The sequence below is a fragment of the Coturnix japonica genome, chromosome 5, assembly GCF_001577835.2.
Source record: "Coturnix japonica isolate 7356 chromosome 5, Coturnix japonica 2.1, whole genome shotgun sequence".
NCBI classification, from domain to species: Eukaryota; Metazoa; Chordata; class Aves; order Galliformes; family Phasianidae; genus Coturnix; species Coturnix japonica.
In genome coordinates, this window is record NC_029520.1 from 23,351,279 (window position 1) to 23,370,655 (window position 19,377).

General features: G+C 38.5%; 1 protein-coding gene across 3 annotated transcripts in view; it reads left to right on the forward strand.

The window, feature by feature from the left end:
- Positions 1-19,377, forward strand: part of TMEM62 (transmembrane protein 62) — a 27,226-nt gene continuing 7,849 nt past the window's right edge. Inside the window, exons 1-14 of one of the 3 annotated variants that reach the window (XM_015864619.2) lie at positions 2-212; positions 3,972-4,083; positions 5,209-5,346; positions 6,383-6,428; positions 6,955-7,096; positions 8,179-8,303; positions 8,453-8,575; positions 9,413-9,568; positions 10,302-10,461; positions 12,338-12,451; positions 13,373-13,457; positions 14,983-15,087; positions 15,912-16,030; positions 16,957-19,020. In XM_015864619.2, coding sequence (XP_015720105.1) covers positions 51-212; positions 3,972-4,083; positions 5,209-5,346; positions 6,383-6,428; positions 6,955-7,096; positions 8,179-8,303; positions 8,453-8,575; positions 9,413-9,568; positions 10,302-10,461; positions 12,338-12,451; positions 13,373-13,457; positions 14,983-15,087; positions 15,912-16,030; positions 16,957-17,283 — 1,914 coding nt within the window. In that variant the 5' untranslated portion in view covers positions 2-50 and the 3' untranslated portion in view covers positions 17,284-19,020. Of the gene's footprint in view, positions 213-3,419; positions 3,543-3,971; positions 4,084-5,208; positions 5,347-6,382; positions 6,429-6,954; positions 7,097-8,178; positions 8,304-8,452; positions 8,576-9,412; positions 9,569-10,301; positions 10,462-12,337; positions 12,452-13,372; positions 13,458-14,982; positions 15,088-15,911; positions 16,031-16,956; positions 19,021-19,377 lie in introns of those variants that run through there. The other 2 variants (XM_015864620.2, XM_015864621.2) reach the window with 2 other exon arrangements.

The window sequence follows — 19,377 nt, forward strand, 5'->3', positions numbered from 1 at the left end:
GAGGCGGCGGGGTCGCCCCGTGTCGGGCCGTGCTGGCGGCGAGGCGCGGGATGCTGAAGCTGGCCGCGGTGCTGCTGCTGGCGGCCGCCGTGGCGCTGCTGCTGGACTGGTACGCGCCGGCTGCGTCTTCGGCGCCGGCGGGTGTGCGGCGGCAGCGGGCCCCGCGGCCTGCACCCGGGGCGGAAGCCGCCAACCTGCTGTGGGCGGTGCAGGTGAGCGGGGCCCCGCCGAGGGGTCCGCGGTGACGGTGGGGGTCGTGCGGGGCCGCGGGGCCCGGCTGTGGGGTTGAGAGAGACTGCGTGGTTTTCTCTGTAAGCGGCTCCTCTGTGTTGTCCGTGAGAAGCGACAGGTGTCTGGCCGGAGTGTCCGGGAGACGAAGTGCGAGAAGGGAGGGGTAATTAAAGCTCGCCTAGTTATTGCGTTAACCTGTATCAATAGCCCGTCCTGTGTGATACCGGGCTCGGCTGCCCCTTTCCTCTTCCAAAGATCAGGAAACTTACGTGACAGAGAAAATCGCTACCCTGTTTTTTAGCGTCCCAAGTACTGGGCCGCTACGAGAGCGACACGGGTTGGGTTTCGTTCCCTGGGCCTCGTTTCTGATCCCGGCTCAGCTCTGCGCGGTGCTGGCCGTGTGCCGGCCCGGCCGGGCGCCTCCAGACGCCGCGGCGCTCCCCGCTACGTGCCGGGTGGGCGCCAGGGTCTGCGAGAGCACCAGGGCGGCTGCACCGCTCTTGCTAACCAATGGGCTCCTCCTGCTGTTCCGCTCGTTCCGAAGCCTGCGGGCGCTTTCTTTCTGTATTAGCTGCAGGCAGTGAATGCTCTTAGCGTGCAGTCCGGCGTACTGTGAGTCCTATTGTCCTTTCCAATTGCTTTGTTTTTTCCTTTCTGTTATTTAATACGCTGTCACTGCAGAACAGTTTTCAAAATGCAGAATGTCTTTGATTTAGTGTAGATTACATCCCTATCTGGAGGTTTTAATCTCAGAGCTATCTGTAACAGTATGTAGCTCCAGAGCCATGCTGGCAAGCAGCATGAACAGCTCCGTACTTGTCTTTGGTTGTGTTACTTCCAGTGGGGTTCTCCCAAGGATAGGTCACAGCACAGCTAATTTGAGGCTTGGCTTTACTTTCACGGGGCTATGCTCTCTTTCAGATGTGCCCTTTAACAGCAGCTTTATCATTGACCTAACTTGGAAATGAATCAAGCACTAAATCCAGCGTTGTGCCAAATGATGTTATGGGAAACGGGCTGCAAGCTCCCTGGTGACTCCCCATGTCTACCCTGGGTCACTGGATCGAGCTCGGGAGGTGCTGTCCCTCCCACAGCAGCTTCTGCAGTGTTTTTCCTCTCATCCACAGGACCATCTCTTGTGAAACCAAATTAAATTATGATCTCTCTACTACAGTCATCTATTAAGGGCTTTTTCAACTTTCTTATCGTAAAACTTATTTTCTTAGTACTAGTAGCTTCCAAATTCAATATTTGCCCAAGGAAGTTGTGGATACCCTATCCCTGAACATATTGAAGGCCAGGCTGGATGTGGTTCTGGGCATCCTGATCTAGTGCTTGGTGACCTTGCCCATGCCCTAGATGATCTTCAAGGTCCTTTTCAACCCAGGCTGTTCTGTGATTCTATGATTTGACAAGCTTACCATTTGGGTGGTTTTTCTTTCCTGTTTCTCTCAGCTTGTATATCCTGTTTCTGTAAAGCTTATAATTCACCCTTCTTAACGCCTTCCTTTTCTAAACAACCGCTTATCTAGGTAAGGGATGTGGACAGTGGTTTCTCCTAACCCCTAAGGCTCTTCCAACCCATTTTGATAAAAGCCACTTCCTGTGTCTCAGTGGGAGAGACTTGCTTTCTAGATCAGTCACATGAAGGCAAAAGAGAAAAGTAACGTGGCAGGTGGACTTGTATTTCCTTTTGTGAAATTGATTTCCCAGTTTGCTAAGAGCATTACAAACCTTTCCCCTTGCCTGCTCATTTCCACTTTTTTGTAAGTCCCACGACCTTCATACTTCATGGTTTTTAATAATGTTAGTTTCAGTTCTGCAGAAGTGTTGCAGTGCTGCAGTTTTTGGAACTTACCAGAAAAGCCTTTTGTAAATCTTAGGCTAGTATCATAGTAGGGAAAAAGAATGGGAAGGCCCTTCTAGAAAATCAGGCCTCTTGACAACTGTCTACTTAACATATTGGAAATGTACATTCTCTGTGGTTGTTGGTAGAACAGGAGAAAGGTTTCTTGTAAGACCTTTTGCTCAAGGATCTGGGGACAGCACTGATAGAAGTTTGCATATTCTCCGTTAGAATGCTAAGATAAATAAATTGCAAATCCGCAGACTTAAGAGAAGATACAAGATGCTGTAGCATTGTAAGTGATTAAAGTAGATTTGATGCATTGAGGTGGAATTGGAATTTGCAGTGGAATTGCCAGGTCACAGCCTGAACCAGTGGTTGAGCACCAGGTGAGAAGGTGTGGCTAACCCAGGGAGCTCAGGTGCAAGCAATGCACCTGAGTGACTGGAAGGGGTGGAGCCTGGATCCACCCTCCTCACCCTCATTTAAGGGTTAGCAGCTGGAGGAGTTTGTCTGCTCCTTGAGGTTGTGTGTTTCTTGAGTCATTATTGATGGTTGGAAGGAGTGAGCTAATTTTCCTTCTTTATTAACTGCTATTGCTCTGTAGTGCCTGTATTCCATTCAAAGGCACTGCTGTCGTTGCCTTCTTTTGCCATGTGAGTAGTTTTACTGTGCTTTTTGTGATAGCTTTGTGAATGTCTTAATGAACTTGAAGGTTATGTCTAAAAGCTTTTAGCTTTTTTAGTATCCAATTCTGATTTAGGGAAGAGTTCTGTAGAAGTAAATGTGGGATTTTTCTAGACTAAATTAGGAGAAGCTGTTTTTAAGCATGTTAAAATAATGGAATAGAAGCAAAGCCATTTTATTTCTGTGGGCTTTTGCCAGGATTTCTTGAAGACAAAAGAGTTTAAGAGCTAGGTTTATTCAGTGGAATGTAAAAGTTCATGTTGTTTTTTCAATCAGTGGTATCATAAAGGTTGGTAAAGGCTTCTAAGATCATCTAGTTCAACCGTCAGTCCTTATGGTCAAGTGGCCATGAGTACGTGCTCACTTACCTTTGCATGTGAAATATTATTTGCTGAAGTTAAGGAGGATAAAATACTGATTTGACTGAGGTGGAATGGTTTGAAAGCAGTCACCCAAGATTTGGTTGGATGGGTCTGGAAAGTCACTATATTTAATAAAGCAAATATCCACATACTTTTCTTGTTATGAATTTCCTTCCTTCCCATTCTCCCTCCAAGGCTCAATATGAATTAACTGTTGTGAAGGCTTTGACTGATTGGTTCCGAGATGTACAATATATTTCATGGTTGTGTACAAGTAGTCTCCTCATTTCTTGGTAACCTCTGGGTTCATGAAGGTACGTGGAATAGGATCTAAGTGTTCTCATCAGATTACCATTAAAGTGAATAGGGAGAATATTAGAAATTCTTCTGCCCAGCTATCGGAAATTTTGTACCAGGTATGAGATGACTTCTTAGTATGCTTTAAGTCCTGTGCTGGCTTTAACCTATTCTTGCTTTGCAGAACTGCTTAATTTTCTCTTGCAGAAGGGCCATTGTGTTGCAGTGGAAACTCACAGAATCTGGAAGTCAAGAGGCTGTTTACAGTATCAAAACTTATTGTAGATAGCTGAGTATTTCCCCATGCTGTTGTATGGCCTTAGAATTAAGGAAATTTGATGTATAAGCAATTTTAGGGGCTACAGAGGCAATGCAATATGATATGCTTGTTCTGCTCTTGTTTTTCCCTATTCATCTGTTTCTGTACTTACTTCCATCCTTGATATTGGTATGAATCAATATGAATGCCCTTATGCTGCCCTCTAGCATATTTGACTTTGCAGAACAACTTGTTTGGGGCAGTGTTTCATTTTTTCTCTCTTCTGCAGGTGTCAGATATCCATATAAGCAGCTTTCAGGATCCCACGCGAGCTTCTGACTTGGAAAAATTCTGCTCTGAAACAATTGATATAATTAAACCAGCATTTGTTCTTGCAACAGGTAAACAATTCAAAAGTGTGAATTTCCTGTTGATGTGCTGTCAAATGAAGAGCAAATAAGCAAAATACTAGGATCTCAAAGTAGGGCCTTAGTATTTTAAGGTTTGTTGAGCTGTGGAAATAGAATTGCAGGTGAAAATAGATTGCTGGAAGCAGAAGAGGCCAGCTGCTGAGTTTGAGAATTAGTTCTTGTTTAATATCTTGAATTTGATGGGAATTCAGCATATTACATATAACTAAGAAATAATGATGTGATGTAGCTATTTTTTTTTCCCCTTATTTGTCACTATGCATTAATTGTGATTAATAGCCACTTTCTTTTCTTGTTGAGGTTATGTGTGTGAAATTGCAGGGGAGGGCAGTGTCTCTGAAAGAAATTAGGAGTCAATTCTTCCCTCAGTTATTCTGCATTAGAACAGTCTCTGCTTATTTGTATAAAATTCTGCTGTGGCCTGATGTCAGATTATTATTATTATTATTTTCTGCTGGTTTCTGTTTGAACTTATTATATGCTGGGACAGGTAAAATGAGTCTCATCATTTTATTTGATACCTTTCTTCTACTGTTGGAGTAAGTTTTAGCAAGCAAATTGAAAGGATTTTGAGCTCTTACTGTGGATGAGGTTTTAGAATGTTCATGCTAATTCTCCATTTCTGTCTCAACAGACAGGTGCCTATCTGCTACTTGCTTTTTAAGTTCAGAGCTCAGATATAGTTAGCATTCATCTTTTTACTAACACTGCAGGAAAGTGTTAGCATACAATAAAAATGAGAATGATTTGAACTTCAGTTAGGGCTTAAGGAGCTACATAAGGTGTGAAATCAAAGTCTCCATGACTAGAATTATCAAGGATAAAAAAATCATAATACTTAATTTTAGCCTGGCATTAGTAAAAGTATTGCAGTGATGTATTTGGTAAATGTTTGATTAGCTTTCTGCATTAGAAGATATATACCCTTATAGTAACCTCTTAGACCAGAAGTAAGGAATGTCCAGGTAGTACCCAAGAGGCCTGTTGCCACTTACATGAGGAAGCTTGGATTGCACGCTTGCCTTTGTATTTGTATGAAGTGTTTGCATTAACTTCATAGATATCTAGTTAGATTTCACTTTTATACATTTGCAGGTGACTTGACAGATGCTAAGACAAGAGATAAATTGGGATCTGAGCAGGTAGAAGAAGAGTGGAAAATTTACCAGTCAGTCCTGAAGCAATCAAGGGTCAGGGAAAAAACGAAGTGGATAGACATCAAAGGAAACCATGGTAAGAAGGAACTGAAACATCATTTTTCTTTCCTCTGTTTAAGGAGATGATTTAAGTAAGTTAAAATATAGTGTGTTAGTAGTTACAAGCATATTAATGGTGGTTATAAGTCAGTAGAAAGGCTTGCCATCCAAGTATTTGTTCCACTAAGGGCATATTTTGTTTACAGGCACTTACTGGAATTTTAGTAACAAGGAAATAAGAGTCTTTATTTACTACTTTGCATGACAAGTGGTAGAATGTATATTCAGATGTCAGTTTCCAGGTTGTTTTATATACCTCATCTTTTAATAGAATAGCAAGCTGTGACCTTACTGTACTGAAGAAATGGTTTTACTTTTCACAGGTCTCTTCTAACAGGTTCATATTATAAAAGTAGTATGTGTTCATCAATAACCTTGTAACAGCTGGCTTGCATAGCTTACTGGAAGGGCAAAACTAAAGGCCTAGTAATGAGGTGGAGAAGTATATCCTGTTGTATATACAGCCCGCGACACTTACTCCCGTTTTCTTAGAAGACATCTGTTAGCACCCATGATGGAGAGGTGTGGGCCCTAGTACAAACATTCGGTTTGTAGTAGGACAGTAGTAGTACAATGCAGTACAAATGTTCCCAGGTTCCTCCTGTTTTACACATGCTAGTCTTTGATGGTATTGCTACTTTATTTTCCCCAGGTTAGTTTAGGTCTCTATATAACTCACCCAATCTCAAAAGGTTCTGTAAAGCTGTGTGGTGAAACTGAGCATTGTTAGCTTTTAGCCACTAAGATGCAATTTGCATGTCTACAGAAACATTGCCTTTGAAATGAAACTTAAATAAGTATTCCTACTACTGGGTTAACTGTATGAAGTATATATGTTTTCTATGTGCAGTTGGACACTCTGCTTACAAATTGCATATTCATTATTATTTTAAATACAGCATGCAAGTGCTCACTAAGACCACTTTATTTCAGCATGAAGAATTAAGAAATACAGACTAATAATCAATGCAGTGTGAAAATGTATTCATTTGCTTTTTTTTCCTCTCTCATAGATTCATTCAACATTCCACGCCTGGATAGCATTCAGAATTACTACAGGTATTTTTTTCTACACAGGCACCATTTTATTCACTGTTGGAATTGCTGGGCAACGTTCTGTTTTCAGTTGTCAGTTATGATTTCTCACTGACTGTTCCGTAGATTTGAATCTGCATTAAATTAAAGAAGACAGCAGTTGTATTGAAATATACTGTTTTTATACAAATGCACCTTATTTTACATCCATGATGTAAGATGTTGCTTGCTGTTGCACATCATTTAAGTGAGAATAGAGGCAGAAATCTTTGTGGTACTGAGCTTCCAGTTTTCTTTAAAGTTCATTACGTTCATAAAAATAACATTCATTTCAAAATGTAAAGATTTTGAGAGAGTCTTTAAGGCATTGGAAGTATACTATACATTCTTTTAAGCACAGGCTTTGTAATGCCATTGATCTTTAAAGGATTTTATTACAGTAACAATATGGAGCTAGATCTAATGCACTAACTTTTGCATTTATCCTATACATGTCATTTTGGTCATTGCTGCAGGTTTTCCTAATAACATTTCAATTTTATTTTGACAGGAAGTACTCTGCCTGGCAGAAAGATGGCTCTTTCCATTATGTCCACACCACCTCATTTGGGAGCTATTCATTCATCTGTGTGGATGCAACACTCAGCCCCGGCCCAAAGAGACCCTATAATTTCTTTGGGATTTTAAATACGGTATTTTAGAAGTCTTAGAGTTTCATTTTGCTGTCTTTTTTATGGTGTATTAATCTGGGGTGTTTTTTTTCCTTTTTTTATAATTAAGAATCATCTAAAAGATTCGTGCTTGTCAAAAAGAGTCTCTACATCTCTAAGTTAACGCATGTGGAGATTTTGTAAAGAAAAATGAGCACATCTGTTTAACTTGTAAATCATATGTTTTCTCTCAAGAAATAATCCAATACAAAAATGTCAAATTAGATTTTTTTTTTCAGGGTTCTGTCAGTAGATTCTTAAAATTTATCTAACGTTTAGTGGTAATTTCTTTTACATACTGTGAATGTTACCACAGACAGAATATGACAAGTAATATGTTCTTCAAATCTTATCCAAAGGATGTTCAACATTTTGTTAAATGTTTTTAAATCACTTCATGATACTTAGATGAAAGATGACGTAGGAGTGCAAGGTATAGTACCCTCTCATTGTTTACTGTAATCCATAGGTTTGTAGATCCATGGGTAGTTTTGCATACAGATTCTTAAGGAGTAAAATAATGCAGTTCAGCCTGGATCTCCTGTCTGGGCTGCAGTAAGGTGAGAACTTTCTTGGTAATTACCCAACACCAGGAGTATGAAGAGCATCACTTGCAGGTTTTTGCATAAATCTTAAGGTAAAGAAAAAAAAGGTAGCTGTGGGCCAGTAGGCACTTGTAACTGTGTTAAGGATTAATCCTCTGCCAAGAATAAGTACATAGGTAAATCAACTGAAATGTTTCTTTACTTGTATAAGCGGTAGAAAGGTCAGAAATGCAACTTAAGTCTGACTTTACAGTACACTTTTCCTCTAAGTTGCAAGGAATTTATTATTCATGGCTTTTCAAACATTGGATTTTTATGATATGTTTAGCTGTACAGCTTGTTTATCCTAAAGCAACTGTGAATGTTCTCTGTAGGTAACAGATGAATTGCATTCTTCATTAGTTTCTGCTTTTTTTGTTATTATTTCTGAATAAGCCAAATGGCAAATTGTTAATAGTAATTTTATTGGCTTTGTTTAATAGTTTTGTTTGTTTTTCCCCAAACATCTGCCCACTTCAGAATCAAATGCAAGAGCTCTCTGTGATGGCCACAGAAAGTCTCCACAGCAATCATACTGTCTGGTTTGGCCATTATCCCACCTCAACAATCATATCCCCAGCCCCAGGGATACGAGCGTTAATGAGGTAAGATCTTTTTGTCTTGTTTGCATGTGTCTTTGATCTGAAGTACACTTCTAGTTTGCCTTCATGTACTTGTGTGTCACTTCATGGGTTTTCTGCAATGGCATTTCTTTCCTATGCAAACAATCATAATTATTATGCTTTTTTATTAGTTCTGCCACAGCTTATTTATGTGGGCATCTCCATACAATGGGTGGACTGATGCCAGCACTGTATAGCCAACACCGCGGTGGCACTCTGGAACTGGAATTAGGAGACTGGAAGGATAATAGAAAGTAAGTAAACACTGTGTGAGTAATTTATTGTATGGACTCTAAGTAGTTCTACTTTAATACCTTTTTATGCTATTTGGAGAATCTGAGAGAGGCATTAGATCTGTCTGACTGGTAACATTACTATCAGTGTTTTTGAAAAATGTCTTTATGCATTTTGATGTTTTCCTCCCTATACCAACAGCATGCTAATAAATCACGTGGACTGATTATTTGACTCATTCCTGATATTTAAGAACTAAAAAGATGGCATCTAAATGTCTATGTAATGTGTGTTTAATATTTAACGTAAGAAAACACTGTAATGAAACTTAGCATCAGTACTTGAAGATCCATGCTCTGGGCCAGCTGTAGGAATTCTAGAAATAAAGCATCTACCTGTGTTGTTACCTTAGCAGCGTGTCAAAAAATGTGATGGGATATATGGAACTATATTAGCTTTTGTTCTGCAGGAATGCCAACAGAAATACTTTGTGTGTGTATGTACTGGCGAAAGCTGGCCTTTGCCTATTGCTAGAGTTCTTACACAGACACTACAGAAATGAATATTGTGTCAGGGAATCCAAATATAATGTAACTCTCCCTCATTTATATGCAGGATTCAACAGATCTTGACATTTCAGTTTTTGAGCATTGCTTCAGTGGTTTGTAATCAAATGAAACTGATGAGAGGTAACCAGCTGTACAGTTAATACAGCACTCAGTTGATGTACAATTGAGTACGAAAGAGAAGAAATAGAAACTAAGTCAAACAAGTTCTGTGTAGGAACTTGAGAAGCATGTGTGTCACCTGGGCATGCAAAAGTTGTGTCAGCAAAACTATCCTTCTGTTTTTCTTAGGTACCGGATCCTTGCATTTGATCATGACCTCCTTAGTTTTGTGGATCTCACCTTTGAAGAATGGCCAGCAGTTCTCATCACCAATCCCAAATCCTCCCTTTACAGCAGTTCTTTCCATGAACCGCTAGTGAAAATTCTTTATTCCACTCACATCAGGTACCCTATAATAATTTCTTGATTTTACAGTGTTTCACAATGTTTTAATAAGTGGAGTATTTCATGGTGTATATGTGTATTTAATTATATAACATACACCTTAAAGAAAAGTCATTCTTCTCTGCAAGATTGTTGCTGAGTGTTCACTTTGTATAGTTTATGCAGAAAAAGCAGATTTTATAGCACTAATTCTTACTTGTCTTGCATATGCAATAATTTCTACCAAAGCCAAGTTTACCCTTTTTTGTGTGACCAAAGCTGGTAGAGTTTGATCAACTCTTAAACTGTGTTGTTAATCCTGCATGTTCACATCACCTTCACTGACTTCAGGATTTTGTCTGTTTTCTCTGTTTACTCTAAACATCTTAGCCTTTTCTTCTGTTTTCAGTATTACAGCCCTGTTATGTTACAAATATCAAATATTAAATATTATACACTGGATATATGCTTCGGCTGATTTTCATTCTAATATTATTTCTGCCTGGACTTTGAAGATCTAAATTTCTATCAGCTCCACAGCCCAATTCCCTGTTCTGTTATTTTGCGTGAATCTGTATGGGACTTTCTTTGTTAGTTGTAATCATTTGCCTACAGATATTTTATCATTTTTTGTTTCTGAGTAACCCTTTGAACTGTTAAGTCTTACGTGGCAAAGGGAAACATCTTAAGGTGATGACAAATCTGCAGCTCCTCTAATTAGATCTGTTTATTTTGCTGTTGATTCAATCCTTAGAATTCTGGCCTTCTCCCCTGCTGCCATTACTTCTGTCGCAGTCTACATAGACGGAGTTCACTTGGGGAATGCTCATCAGGCATCTGGCCCTCTCTATGTGCTAAAGTGGAGCCCAAAGAACTATAGTGAAGGGGCCCATCAAATAGATGTGACCGTCCAGGTAAGATACCTGTTGGCATTCTTTGTGCTGAATCTTCATACAGTTGCATGCCATGAGCCTTCCACATTGCATAACTAGAGGGAAAATACATGACAACTGACTTTTGATACTTGATTGGTGGGTTATATTTGCTAAATAGAAAAACACAAATTACTGGGCACTGGAAGATTAATAAAGCATATGGATTAAGTGTAAGGTTTCTTATTTTTCACAAGAAATATTAAAGGAAGGACAGAAGAGCAAGTCACTGTTCAGAAATAATTTTTGCCTATTACTCAAAAGAAACCATAAACCATCTATCTTGAACACTTTATCCTTATAAAGATGATTGGAATTGATTAGAGAAAACACAAAGCAGCCCTATTCAGAATGCAAAGGAACTGGGTCTGGAAGGTTTTGGAGATGGGAATGCTGTATTTCATTATTTGTCTGAAGTTCTATGATTTCTGTTTCTCAGAACATCAGACTTAGCTCACACTGAATTGCTGGGTGGAAAATATATTTCTTATTCAGTGCAAACGTATTTTATTTCTGACCCTTCAAATGGCATTCAAAGAGCCTAATCAGACTAGGGAATTCAGTTTTGTCCTGCCCAGTGGAATCAGTCTGGGCACTCTTTCTCACAGGACAAGGACTATAAGGCTCCGTAATTCCTCCCAGTTCCCCCACCCCCTCCAATGGCTTTTTTTGTACTGTCAGTGTTCTACCCCTGGCTTGTTACTGATTTTGTTGATTTTTTTTTTCTCTTTTTTAGGGAGACTGTTTTATAACTGATTTTTGGTTTGACTACTGAAAACATATGCACAAAACTGAACAATGTTTGAAGGTGGTTATACAGACCTGTATAGCAGTAGTGATGTTCCTTTTTGAATACTGAGGTTTTCTGCAAATACAGAATATTAAAAAAAGAATCTGAATTCCTTCCTGGTTATTAATCACTATTGCATCTAGTCACTGAATAGTTTGAGGAAAGGAAGATGGAAGCCTTAACTTTTATTAGATGTCTAGAGAACACAAATACTTGATTTCTGTACATTGTTTCTGGGGTTGTCTAAATTGTATGGTCTTGGGTGTCACAGTAAGTGTACTGAGTTGGAAGATTTAGGTTGGATGTTAGGGGGAAGTTCTTTACTAGGAGAGTGGTTAGGTCCTGGAACAGGCTGCCCAGGGAGGTTGTGGATGCCCCGTCCTTGGAGGTGTTCAAGACCAGGTTGGACAGGGCTCTGGGTAACCTGGTCTAGTAAAGGTGTATGTTTGGTGGCCCTGCCAGGCAGTGGGGTTGGAACCACATGATCCTTGAGGTCCCTTCCAACCCGGGTCATTCTGTGATTCTGTGATTATGTCCTGGGAGATAAGATATCAATATTACATCTGTACGAATATCAAAGAATTCTGTTGAAAAGATACAGCAGAAGTGGCAATGAAAAAGCCCTACTTGGATCATCAGGGTACCTATATTAGTTACAGTGCAACTAGCAAATGTGCCAGAAACCAAGTACAACAAAGCTTTATTTTTTAATTTTTTTTTTTTTTTTTAAGACAAGCTATTATTTAGAATTGAGCTTTCAAGAAACAAGTGTTGGTGGTAGTCAGTAAATAGTTGCTGTCCTCTGTAAAACTGCTGATCTGAAAGGATCTCCTCTATGTGCAGGACTTTCAGATTTTAAATTTACAGTCTCAAATTTAATGCAGTTGAAAAACTGTCAGTAAGTAATATTCTGTAGGTAGAAGTGTTTTGATAGAGCAGTATGCATATATCAGTCAGCTGAAGGGATTAACTTATACTTTATCCTGATTTTTTTTTTCCCATTTATTTGTAATGAGTTACATTGGCACTACTAATAAATAATTGGTTTCTTATTTTATTTCAATCTAGGATGCTGCTGGAAGAATTATCACACAGAGCCATATATTTTCTATGGAAGAAAACCGTCCTCTTAGATTTGGCTTTTGGCCATCTGTTATTCTTCTTACCGATCACTATGTTCTAGTAAGTGCTCACGGTAAACAGCTGTCATTCTGTGCTGACATCCCCAGAGACTGCAGGATGCATTTTCCTAGTTCTCAGTAGACTTGAATGCACTATAATTCCATTGGTACTTCACAGGTATTTCAGTTTTCCTTTTTCTGTGTGCATATTTCAAACATGAAGTTTGCATGAACTATTGCTGCACAAGTTTAGTCTAAATTATCTGTGTTGAGGTGTGTATATACACGTTTTGTGTAACCAAGAAATGGAAAACAAGCTACTGGAGACATTAGAAAAAGGAAACATTAAATCAGATAAAACTTCACTGTGATCTTTTGTAATGTTGGTACTGGACAAAAATGTCTCCCATCAGCTGCTGGTGTTATAGCTAGCTGTAGCAAGGAAGGCAGAATTCCCATTGACTTCAGTAAGTTTCAGATTATATCCAAACATTACAACTCAGTACATGGAAAGAAGGAACGTAATAATAGTTAAGGCATATTTCTGGAAGAGCACATTAATGTCCACATGGCTGTAGGCAGTATAGTAATTGGCTTAAGAATATTACATTAATTTTTAATTAATAACTATTGCTCTCCATGGTGTCTTGAACTACAGTTCTATACAGGACAGTACTGAAGAAATACACTTTACTTAGGAAGTGTATTGATCGAATACAAATACATGTGTTTTACAAACACCACTTTTAAAAGATTCTAATATATTGTGGTCATACATCAACTGAATTGAAGTCAGTAAGATGCAAGTGAATGTGAATCCAGTAACTTAAGTTTCTTAATTTGTTGATGCTATTATGCCAAAAAACATTGAGTATCTGTTTTGATTAGAAATCTTCATATAATTCTATCAGTGTCTAAAAGGGATGCTTAAAGGCTGTTAATATTTCAGAGCCGCAATAAATTTAAAACTGTTTATTTTCAGGCTCGTACACTCTTTGGACTGATTGTGCTGATTCAGGTTGCATTGCTGGTTGTTTTCAGATACCTCCAAAAACCAGCACTCAAAGGTATGAACCAATGTTTATCTAGTTGTTGTTTTTTTTAAGAGGATCTTATTTTGCCTAAACTTATTTACTGTAATGTATTTACATGTATTATCTTCATGTTAACCATAAGTTAATGTGGTTATTCACCATTATGTTTTGCATCCAGCGCTTTGCATTTTGATGGTGTTCTCAAAAGCTTCTGCTTTATTTTTAAGAGGAGCCAGAAAATCTCCATTATATCAAATGAAGTCAGTTGAGAGTTTAAACTCAATTGGGTATCTTAATTTAAGGAGGAAAAAAACCCAAAACCAATTAATTGAAGTCTAAAGGTTTTGTCTTAATTTTTTCACTGAGAAAATCTGATGTATAGGGAAAGAAATATTTCATTTTGTATCAGTCCTGTGTGTGTTGGTTTCACTGCAGCTTGTGCACAATTCTGTCTTTATTGCTGTCACCAGAGTGGAGAAACAGATTTCCTGCTACAGTAATTTTTGTTGATCTTTGCAAATGACATGTACTGGCTAATAATAAAAGAACTGATATTATCAGTTTTAACTTGATATTTTGTTCATGATAAATCTGGTAATTTAAAATTAATACTTTCTACTTGGTGGTGTTTATCCTTTAAACAATTGTTTGAACCACACCTTACTAATGAGATTATTTTAGAAGCCACCTCCTTTCCTATTCATGTCAGTGTATGTTCCTTCCCTTACACCCGTAATCACGTAGCACCATGAGGCAACTACAGCAACTTACAACATAGGAAGAGAAGATTTTCAGTTAGTTTGATGGAATTTGGCAGTTAAAGTAGAAAGAGCTAGTGCTTCATGATCAGCTGGGTCCCTGTAGAGAACAAGTGTTTCACAGATTAGTGAACAAATTTTAGAGCTCTTGATTTTCAAACTTCAGCCTTGCTGTCTGGGAGTTAGTGCTTTGTGAGATGGGCAGCCACATACAAGGCTGATTTCTAAAAGCTAACTTCATTTGGAAGGCTCTTTGGATCTCAGTCTATGAATTAACTGCTGCAGTTAAAAGAAGAAATGAATAGTAGGTACTTTTTTTCTTGCTAGCATGACATGCTTGTCAGAATAATGTTGTTTTAACATCTGGCCTTAATTTTATCTGAGTTGCTGGAGGACTTCTTCAAATCAGAGCGTCCTGTAAACGTAGTCCTTCATGACCTGCACAGTTACTGTTTCAAATTCTTACTTTTCATTTAATATGAACTTTCTCCATCTTTTTCATTCTAGCAGCTTCATTTTCTGGGTATAGAATGGTCACTCAGTTTTATTTGCGATACAGTAAGTGCATTTGTTTAGAATGGTAGTCTTTTCCTGCTGTTATTAGCATTGTAATACTTGTTAGTTTCTTATTTTCATTTGTCACATATTCTAGAAATGCATTACCTTTGATTTGTTCTATAGACATACCAAATATATTTCTCAGTTAACTGAGTAACATACAAACTTCTTTCAGAAGGGTTTATGTATGCACAGTACAGCCTGAGTCAAGTTTATTTTTCTGAATTGTTGCCTCTATTTAGAAAAGCCAGGACTGCTGGGTCTGACCTCGTTTTCCCTTCATGTCTTCAGTAAAATAAACACCTTCTATTACTCGGTTCTGGTTCTGAATTTATACACTGCTCTGGGTGAGTAACATAGAGTACCAGAGGACATAAGTTACTTTTTGAAATTACACATCAGATTCTGTTGAAGAAATGGACTTCAGAAATCTTGGGGAACAGAGAAAAGATACTTGATGTTCGCATTAATTTTACAGTTTAAAAGTTGGAAGTCTAAGGAGAATAAAGGTTTATTGATAAAGAGCTGGACTTAAAACATCCTCAAGTGTATTTAGCAGATTATGACATTTATTTTGAAAGCAAAATGACTATTTTAATGTTTGGGTTTCACTTTTCTTTGAGTAAGATCTGTGCCTTGGCATAAAACAAGCACATAGAATGCACATCTCACATGACAAATCACTAAGATGTGTCAGCTCTGATATTAAGAATTTTAGCTTTTCACTTATAAAATGTTTCTAAAATAGCTACTGTTGTGGAAGTAACACGGTGCAGGCTATGCATTCCAGCTTGGCTCAGTGTATGACTGTATCTCTAAATTTTACTGTAAGTTTGTGGTAGGGTCAGCAATTGAAAGTATCTATTTGTTTTCTCTTCTCTCATGAAGGAAATGTTACCTATGTTGTCACAAATTCTCAGTGAGATTAAAACAACTTAAAAGTATTCTAATTGCATGCTACAGCTCATTGATGGACCATAGCAAAAGGTCAGGATTCATTCACATCAGGAGTGTTCATCATATTGCTGTTTGTTAAATATGAAATGTGTTTAATACTACAAACAAACAGTGGAGTCTTTGTACTCAGTCAAGCATTTTGATCGAAGAATTAGTGAAAGAGTTCTAGCACCACCAGAAAATACAATATAGAAGTATGTTTATTTTCTTTCAGGACCGTGGTTTGTAGGTGAACTGATTGATGGCCAAGTGGGAGCCTGTTTTTCCTTTGGGGTGTTTGTTGGTGGTTCCTTCTTACGGGGTGGTCTCACATACGTGGTTGGAATTTTACAGGTATGTGTTTAGAGGTGAATGTTGACAAACTGCACTCTTCTGAGAATATTTTGATGTTTTTTAATACAATTTAATAAAGAAAAGTTTTGGAATGATAAAGAAGTTTAGTAACCATGCCAGACTATGGCAAACTTTCTAACCTTTCTTCAAACTTAAAATGTAGGACAGAAGGAAGTTGAGCATATGCTCCTCACGCTTTTCTCCTATTTGATGTTGTCTCGGACTCTGCCTCTAATCCTGACATCCAGTATCTACAAATTTACCCTTCCCTCTGAATTTTTTGTTTGTCCTTACAAGCAAGTTGCAGTAAGTAAGCAGAAGGAATGGCCAGGGTAGCTGTTGCACACTGAATATTCTTCAGATCAGTAGATGTCACTCTCCAAGTAGACCTGAGTCTGGTTTTCACACTAGTCTGATCTGGCTGCCCTCAGCATTTCTCAGCTGCCTTTGTCTGAAAGGCAGGGTGTACTTCCTCAGAATCTAAGTCTGCACACTTCATTGTTGCCTTCATCAGCGTCCCTCCCTTGTGTCAGTGCTAACATTGTTTTACACCACAGTGGGCTGGGTTAGAGAGCTAAATTGGCACAAGGGCTTTCATTTTTTTCATTACAGTATTATTTTGCCAAGTCTAGCTCCCTCAACTAGCTCCAGAAAGAGTTGGGTGCATGTTAGTGCCACACACTGCAAGGGAGCAGGCAGGAGTAGTTGTCTGGGGACTGAGGCTCAGGTGAGCCCAGCTCTCTCAACTGCAATGTCTTAGAAGGAGCATCCTGCGTTTCCAGCTTTGGGAATTGCACTCAGCATTTGAAACAGGAAACTTCTGTGGGCTCTTATTTTTTGTGTGTGTGTGTGTGCTTTGCCTCTTGCCCAGAATATTTGGCTTGATCATTGTTGTCTTTTTTTTCTGCTCTTTTATTTTCTTTCAGATGTTGTTCTTCAATGTGCCATTAATGGCCTATCTGTGCTGGTGCCTTTTCCTGCGGTGCAAAGGTCACAGTTTCTGTTCTCATATACATCACGTCCGACGCCTCTTGGTTGTGCTTATTCATCTAGCAATGACACTCCTGCTGGCCTGGCAGGTCTATTCTTGCTATTTCTTGCAGCGAACCTATGGGACCTTGGCTTTTGTCCTCTCCCCCATGAGAACATGGTTGGTGCCCCTGACCTCCTTTCTGATTTTTAAAACATGGACCTTTCAATCATCTGAGCTCAGAACTTACATAATAGAAATGAAAAACTGTCAGAGCTTCTGAAATACAATACAATAGTCAAAGGTTCTTCAACTTCAGATGCAACCTACTGTTTTGTGTTGCTGGAATTCTGTACGGACCAGCCATGTAGTGGTAAGATCTGAAGCTGCACCTCCATTGCTGCATAGCTGTAGTAAATGTATAACAGTATGTATTATATACATGTATTATACAGTATGCTGCATATGTATAATACAGCACGTTATATAATACTATGATACATTAATACAGTGTGCAGTAAATTGTGTAGTAATCTCTAGTATGTTTTTATGATACAAAGCAGGTATGTCTGTATGGATCACCAGTGGAAATGTTTACTTGTTACTACTTTAAATGGAAAATATTTTTAATTCATAAATTCTTTATTTATTTTTTTTATAATGCTGGGGAAAAATGTGACCAGATCTTGATAACAAGCTCCAGGATTTGTGTGTAACTGTGCTTTTTATTTCAAGATTTGTATAAATTTTAAGAGGATTAGACCAGATGTCATGATAAAGTAATATTTATTACAAAAGTTCTGTATGGCCTTCACTGTAAGAGTCCAGTGCTTACACATACTTTTCAGTTCATAATAGTCTATAGGAGTTCTTTATAGGTTGCTGGGTGTTTAAGTCTATATTTGTGTGTGTGCTCACCTGAGCCATGGTCCTAACCTTATTCTGCGAGTGCTGGTTAATTAAAGTGCTCTTTCTCTGAAGGGAAATAGTTGTTTTCCACTGTTGAGGTTGCTGATTTTCCCACAGTTAGCTATTGAAAGGACAGTGAATCATCACCTCTGGAATTCACAGTTGTAGTCAAAAGTTCAGCTTTAAAACAAAGAATGGAGAAAACTGTCTCAGGTTGGAAGATCCAAAAGGAATCTCTTGGTCTAGTGGCTGTGTCCTCACTAAGTGAAAGGAGTCAGGGCTGTGTTTCTGGATCTCAGTGCCACCAAGTGACCTGGAAAACTCATTATTTTTGTTTTTCCATGTCTAAAAATGATGAAATAGTTGTATTTTTGGAAAAACTTGAGAGCCAAAGGAGCTGAGTTGACTTTACTAATTACAAACCTGTTCTGCCCTTCTTCTTAGCCCCTCTGGGAAACACAGGAGTATTCTTCTACAATATGGCAAAACATGAGATCCTTAATTCTAGTAATGGTTCTTTGTTATACCTTAAGGTGATTGCTAAGCTTCCTGCCTCAGTTTCCCTATCTTTAAAGTAAGGCGAACACTGGCCTGCTTCATAAGACTGCTGTAAGTGGAACGTTCAAAGTAGTTATGTGTTTTTTACAGTAATTTATTTATGGTTTGTCCAGAAAAAGGAGAATAACTTATGTCACCTTAGAAAAGATAGTAACTGTACTATAGAAATATGAGAAAACAATAAATTGAATCAGAAGAAAATGCTACTTAAAACTAAAACTTGTTATCGCTAAAATAAGAGCCTTTCTATTCCTTAATTCCCATTCCTCTGTGATTGACAATACAGCAGGAAAAAGACATTAGCAGCCCTCATTTGTGTAAATTAAATACCCTATTAAGAGAATGCTGTGCTTACCACAATGTCATTGGCTGCTATGAAAGTGTTTTCCAAAACTGTTAGAAAATCAGAAAGGCAGGGCTCAACATTTACTTGTAAGAAACAATGGTGGAAATGTAATGACCAATGTGACATTTTACAGTGTTGCTAGAAATGCAAGTACTTTTATTTGATCTGAGAGCACATGAATGGCAATAAAATGCTTCATACCTTATAGCCTGTGGGAAGAACTTTTTCCTAGAAGGAGATGGATCTTTCTTGTCTGTCATCTGCCACCACATTCTCTTACATGACAGTCAACTGTATTTCTTGATTCTGTTGGATGTTTGGCAGATGGATGGGATTATTTTAAGAACTTGTTCATATTAGTCTTAGTGTGGCAAGGAAAGGTGTTTTATTTGCAGATGTGCTGTCCCTGGCTCTGAGGACCTCCCTAAGAATGACATGCTGTTGACATGTGGTTGATGTGTGAATTAGGTACATGTGTGGGACTGATGAAATGCAACTTAAGTGTGGGATGAGTGGGGCTCCCCTTCTGTCCTGATCTCAGTGAAGAGCATGGTATAGAAACTG